The sequence below is a fragment of the Tachysurus vachellii genome, chromosome 10 (assembly GCF_030014155.1).
Source record: "Tachysurus vachellii isolate PV-2020 chromosome 10, HZAU_Pvac_v1, whole genome shotgun sequence".
NCBI lineage: Eukaryota > Metazoa > Chordata > Actinopteri > Siluriformes > Bagridae > Tachysurus > Tachysurus vachellii.
The window spans coordinates 4,887,419-4,894,918 of record NC_083469.1 but is presented as its reverse complement, the minus strand read 5'-3'; the positions used below and the strand labels follow the sequence as shown (position 1 = coordinate 4,894,918).

The 7,500-nt window shown below is 39.8% G+C and overlaps 1 protein-coding gene across 2 annotated transcripts in view; it reads left to right on the top strand.

The window, feature by feature from the left end:
- The window catches only part of phyhipla (phytanoyl-CoA 2-hydroxylase interacting protein-like a), a 29,920-nt gene that overhangs the window by 15,544 nt on the left and 6,876 nt on the right, over window positions 1–7,500 (top strand). The window contains exons 1-3 of one of the 2 annotated variants that reach the window (XM_060878984.1): window positions 3,922–4,066; window positions 4,402–4,592; window positions 4,856–5,030. In XM_060878984.1, the coding sequence (XP_060734967.1) occupies window positions 4,422–4,592; window positions 4,856–5,030 (346 nt within the window). In that variant the 5' untranslated portion in view covers window positions 3,922–4,066; window positions 4,402–4,421. Of the gene's footprint in view, window positions 1–3,921; window positions 4,067–4,401; window positions 4,593–4,855; window positions 5,031–7,500 lie in introns of those variants that run through there. The other variant, XM_060878983.1, reaches the window with a different exon arrangement.

Sequence of the window (7,500 nt, the reverse complement as noted above, 5' to 3'; positions counted from 1 at the left end):
CCATATCTACATCTCTACACAAATATCTACATCTCTACACATCCATATCTACATCTCTACACATCAATATCTACATCTCTACACATCCATATCTACATCTCTACACATAAATATCTACATCTCTACACATCCATATCTACATCTCTACACAAATATCTACATCTCTACACATAAATATCTACATCTCTACACATAAATATCTACATCTCTACACATAAATATCTACATCTCTACACAAATATCTACATCTCTACACAAATATCTACATCTCTACACATCCATATCTACATCTCTACACATAAATATCTACATCTCTAGACATAAATATCTACATCTCTACACAAATATCTACATCTCTACACATAAATATCTACATCTCTACACATAAATATCTACATCTCTAGACATAAATATCTACATCTTTACACAAATATCTACATCTCTACACATAAATATCTACATCTCTACACATAAATATCTACATCTTTACACAAATATCTACATCTCTACACATAAATATCTACATCTCTACACATAAATATCTACATCTTTACACAAATATCTACATCTCTACACATCCATATCTACATCTCTACACATAAATATCTACATCTCTACACATCCATATCTACATCTCTACACATAAATATCTACATCTCTACACATAAATATCTACATCTCTACACATCAATATCTACATCTCTACACATAAATATCTACATCTCTACACATCAATATCTACATCTCTACACATAAATATCTACATCTCTACACAAATATCTACATCTTTACACATCCATATCTACATCTCTACACATAAATATCTACATCTCTAGACATAAATATCTACATCTCTACACATCCATATCTACATCTCTACACATCCATATCTACATCTCTACACATCAATATCTACATCTCTACACATCAATATCTACATCTCTACACAAATATCTACATCTCTACACATCCATATCTACATCTCTACACATCCATATCTACATCTCTACACATCCATATCTACATCTCTACACAAATATCTACATCTCTACACATCCATATCTACATCCCTACACATAAATATCTACATCTCTACACATAAATATCTACATCTCTACACAAATATCTACATCTCTACACATAAATATCTACATCTCTACACATAAATATCTACATCTCTACACATCCATATCTATTCAATTCAATTCATATGTATAATTTGGACATTGTCACAAAACAGCTTTACAGAACATAAGAAACTTAATACAAAAAATCTTCCATCTTCACCATTTACACATCAACCCATCTTCATCTCTACACATTTACACATCCACATCTACTTCTACACCTCCATCTTCACCATCTACATCCATGTACACGTTACAGACTCCTTGTCACCCTCTTTTACTCAAGATACCTGTAATCTTGTAATAAAGCAGTCTTTCATTAAACACTGACAGAAAATCTGGCATTAAGAATTAACACTTCATCAGACATTTTCCAGAATTTTCAGTGATGTCTCGAGACACTGTGTCACCGTTCCCCATGAGAACTATGTATTTAATCAGCTTGGCAAGTTGCCATGGAAACTACTGTATGTGTGTGTGCACGCATGTGTGTGTGTGAGAGGGAGAGGAGGAGGAGGAGGAGGAGAGTGCAGCAAGTGGTGTGCTTGTGAGAAAGATGTTTCTTTTGTTTGAGGGTTTAGCCGTGTATATCACCGCCGTGCTCTGTGTTTTTATTTTTAACTCGTACATAAGCTACAGTTTCATTTCTTGAGCCATAAACCTGCGACAGCATTTTTCCCCCCTTCCCATCATTATAAAATCTTCCAAATGTGTTGCTGACGACTCTGGGCGCCTGTGGCGTCTTTGAGATTGAGACTTACCACATCTTGGTGTTACAGTGAATCCTGATCCGATCCACAGCAGTACTGAATTCTCAATACTGATTGGTTAGAAGTAAAGAATAACACACAAGCTCTTATACTTAGTGTAGAATTTCTGTTATTTCCTGTTATCCATTATATCCATATCCATCTAGAAAAATTGAACCATATAATGTGCCACTAAGCCACCGGGGGCACGGTGGCTTAGTGGTTAGCACGTTCGCCTCACACCTCCAGGGTTGGGGGTTCGATTCCCGCCTCCGCCTTGTGTGTGTGGAGTTTGCATGTTCTCCCCGTGCCTCGGGGGTTTCCTCCGGGTACTCCGGTTTCCTCCCCCGGTCCAAAGACATGCATGGTAGGTTGATTGGCATCTCTGGAAAATTGTCCGTAGTGTTTGAGTGTGTGAGTGAATGAGAGTGTGTGTGCCCTGCGATGGGTTGGCACTCCATCCAGGGTGTATCCTGCCTTGATGCCCGATAGGCACAGGCTCCCCGTGACCCGAGGTAGTTCGGATAAGCGGTAGAAAATGAATGAATGAATGAATGTGCCATATACAATACCAAAAAAAAGCCTTTGTCCCAAAGAAGTGTCTCTCCTTACAGAAATGTTAAATAAATATCAACATTTAGATAGGACAGTTTCTTTGTAACATTATATTTTTTTTCTTTTATATCTTATTAATTAAAGAGAAAACAGAAAGACAAGCTGTGAAGGGAATGAGCATTTATAGCTGCTATAACATACAGGAAATTATAACAGGAATTTACGCGGTGCTGCAGGAAAGAGTCCTAAAACCCAGAAATGAGCCAGCAGCACAGCACTTCCTGTTCCATCGTTCTGAACTCAGTGTTAATCGAATGGGACTTCATCAGTAAAACCTCACTCGACATTTTGTAGCTTGTAAAAGGCGGCTGTGACGTGAACAAGTGGTAAAACGTGACTACAGCTGACGTTGGGTCACGTTAGACGTCATTTACATTTACAACATTTAGCAGACACCCTTATCCAGAGTGACTTACAACTGAGGGTTAAGGGCCTTGCTCAGGGGCCTAGCAGTGGCGGCTTGGTGGACCTGGGGTTCGAACACATGACCTTCCGATCAGTAGCCCAACACCTTAAACACTGAGCTACCACATCCCCATGTTGGGCTACCAATCGGAAGGTTGTGAGTTCGATTGCTGGGGCCCTGGGCAAGGCCCTTAACCCTCAATTGCTCAGTTGTATAAAAATGAGATAAAATGTAAGTCGCTCTGGATAAGGGCTGCTGTAAATGTTGAAGTCATGTGACTGTGTCATGTGCAGCTTGTTTACAGTCTTCAGCATTTTTACTTCTGCTGATTGGGTTTAAGCTTTAAAACTCATTTGTGAAGATTATCTTGATAAACAAAACCTGTACAGTATACTTTTATAGACTTTATTTTCTACAATTATCCGAAATCCTACTGGCTGTTTGTCGTGGAATCCAGAGTGATGATCACTTCCTGGTTAGAATACGTCATTTCCGCAGCACTGTATTGTCATCAAGGCAAATTGCTTTGACGTGAGAGGAACCCACAACACTTCAGGATGTGCTGTTATTGAGAAATACTCACCTTCGTGGTGGTAACGGGGTGATAACTGTTCACTCAACCCCAAAGTTTTATTGCTTATATTATTGCGAATTGTTTGATCAGTGGAGTAATGAACCTTCACTGAGTCTCTGTCTAAAGGTTCTGGTCTAAAAGTTGTAAATAAATACAACACTAAATAATCTAAAGTGTGTTTACATTGTCACTTTTTTGTTTTGTCCCTCCTGAAAGACTACGGGAAGGTTTAGGAGTGTGTGAAGGCGTACACTCCCACTGATAAGCTTCCTACACACTATCTTTTGGACACATTCGTGTTTTCAGGCGACAGTCTGTACTCGGTGTGGAAGAGAGTGGACAGGCTTTTTTTTTTTACGTTACGTGAGTAACGTTTCCTCTGCTAAATATTTCCTGCTAGTCAGGATTCCTCATACTGGCATTTCTGTTTACATTGTGATTAATAACTGTGGATTTGTGATTAGTACAATGATCATTTAAAGATGTTAAGGGACACAGTGTCCTTTTGGAGGAGAGAGAGAGAGAGAGAGAGAGAGAGAGAGAGAGAGATCTAACAAGATCTCACGGTTGAAGGTCTTCAGGTTATTGACTAAAAGTGAGTGTGTGTGTAATTGTGTTGTGTTGAGATTGTAATTTCTATGTGCAATTGTGTAGTGTTTAGTTCTGTTCTGGCATCGATGTGGTGGATTGACCTTCCCTTAAAGATCTACCTCTTCAAGAAACACTTAAACTAGCACTTAATTTTGTTATATATATGTATATATATATATATATATATATATATATATATAAAGTCTGTGACCTGGTGAAGCAGTGTTGATGTATTCACTGATGGAGAATTCAAAACACTTTTGTACATGTCTCTGGATAAGGGAATGGATAATGTAAATGTATGTATGTATGTGTGTGTGTGTGTGTGTGTGTGTGTAGGTAAGGCGGAGGAGAGCGGCATGGTGGAGATGGAGCTCCCACTTCCCGTGAACATTCGGATCAGCAACATCACCTGCGACTCCTTTAAGATCTGCTGGGACATGGACCCTCGCACCAAAGAGAGGATCACACACTACTTCATCGACCTGAACAAGAAGGAGAACAAGAACTCTAATAAGTTCAAACACAAGGTGAGGCCAGCATGTTAAGAGAACACACTCACACACACACACACACACACACACACCTGACAATACTGTCACATTTGGCATCTAATGGCATTAAAAACAACAGATGATTTTTATAAACACCGTATAACAACAGCGTTTCCTTCATCGTCACCGTTGAACCTTTTTGAATGATCAGCGCCATGATGTTTTTCTTGGTTCTATAAAATAGCACTATTCGAGTCCTCTGTAGTGCTTTGGTTGAAATTTCTCCTCCCTGCATCCAGGACGTTCCCACTAAGCTGGTCGCCAAGGCTGTGCCGTTGCCGATGACCGTGCGAGGCCATTGGTTCCTGAGCCCGAGAACCGAGTACACTGTTGCCGTGCAAACGGCGTCCAAGCAGAGTGATGGAGACTACGCTGTGTCTGAATGGAGCGACATTGTGGAGTTCTGTACTGCAGGTGATCCACATTTACATTAATAACACACTTTAATCACGTTAACCTTAAAGGGTTAAAACTCCTCACTCAAAACCTCCTACAGTCTAAAACGAATGAGAAACACCACAAAACACACACATGTACACACACACACACTCTCACACACACGTACAGACACATACACACACATACACACACGTACACACACGTACACACACATACACACATACACACACGTACACACACGTACACACACGTGCACACATGTACACACACACTCTCACACACACTCTCAAACACACCTACACACACACACATACACACTCACACTCACGTACAGACACATACACACACATACACACACGTACACACATGTACACACACATACACACATACACACACGTACACACACATACACACACACTCTCACACACACCTACACACACGTACACACACGTACACACACGTGCACACGTACACACACACTCTCACACACACTCTCACACACACCTACACACACACACATACACACTCACACTCTCACACACACGTACAGACACATACACACACATACACACACGTACACACATGTACACACACATACACACATACACACACGTACACACACGTACACACACACTCTCACACACACCTACACACACACACTCTCACACACATACACACTCACACTCTCACACACATGTACAGACACATACACACATACACACACATACACACACGTACACACACGTACACACACGTACACACATACACACATACACACACATACACACACGTACACACACGTACACACACACTCTCACACACACCTACACACACACACTCTCACACACACACGTACACACATACACACATGTACACACACGTACACACACACTCTCACACACACTCTCTCACACAAACACACACACACACACACTCACACACGTACACACACACTCTCTCACACACACACACACACACACACTCTCACACACATACACACATGTACACACACTCTCACACACACCTATACGCACACTTACACACATACACACACTCTCACACACATTCTTACACACACACTCACACACACATATACACACACACAGTCTCTCTCGCTCGCTCTCTCTCTCTCTCTCTCTCTCCCAATCTCTCTCTCTTTTTCCCCATCTCACACACTCTCACACACACATACACACTCTCACACACGCACACTCACATGCTCTCTCTCTGTCTCTCTCTCTCTCTCTCTCTCTCTCTCTCACACACACACACACACACACACACAAACACACACACACAAACACACACACACACACACACACACACACACAGACACACACACAAAAAGGGTTTTGTCCTTTTTCTTTTCAAAAATTCATAAATGCTTAAAATAAGATAAAGAATTACAAACATTTCATATTGGGACCATTTATTTTTGTTCAATTTTAAAAAGATAGATTTTCAAATTTCACGCAGTGGATTAAAGTTAAAACACAATAAAACACCCAGAGCTTGTTATTATACAACAATAATTAAGACTAACATTCTGAAGTTCCTTTTACCAACCTGAGGTTCTTAATAATAAGTTAAGTTTTATTCCCCTGATACCACAGCAGTCCTCCAATGCTATTTATAACGACAACCCTGGTTCATTTATTACTGTGATGTGGTTAGTGGTTAAAGTGTTAGGCTACTGATCAGAAGGTTATGAGTTCGAATCCCAGGGCCACAAAGCTGCCACTTCTGTACCTCTGAGCAAGGCCCTTAACCCTTAGCTGTATAAAATGCATTTAAATAACTTTGCGTTAGACTTAATACTGTAGACAGAGGAATCTGTTCCTGGTTAAAATCTTTTTATATAATAAAGACATTCCGTCACCAGTCTTTCTTTCTCGCCTTCAGCTTGTCATAGTATCAGAAAGCGTGTAAAATTCTCTATTCTGTACAGATTCTTGTTCAGGGAAACGTTAAAAAAAATACAGCGCATCTGTTACATACGAGTCCCTGCGACGAGCTGTTACTATAGAAACGATAACGCGTTTTATACGCAGAAGTGCTCAGGGAGCGTTTCCATGGCAACGCCACCGCTGACCTGCTCATTAGGCATAAATCCAAATTTAAAAACTACGTCATTTAAATCCTGAATTTCTATATTTAAGTAAAGCTGCTTTGCGACAACGTCCGATGTTAAAAGCACGATACGAATAAAAAGAATGTTGTGCAATTCCACAGCGCTGTGCTAGTAAATATTTTACTTCCCATTTTACTTCATACAATATGAGAACTATTTAAATTACAAATTATAAGCAAATAAGCAAAAGGACATTTTGCACATCTGTCTGAATTGGGTTGATTATTTTTTTTGTGATTCCAGCTTCAATAAAGAACCGAGACTGGTTACATTATTTGATCGATTTATTTATTTATTAGCTTTTTTTTCCTTCAGTGCCACATAGTCTAGTGTTTTATACATAAGTGATTAAAG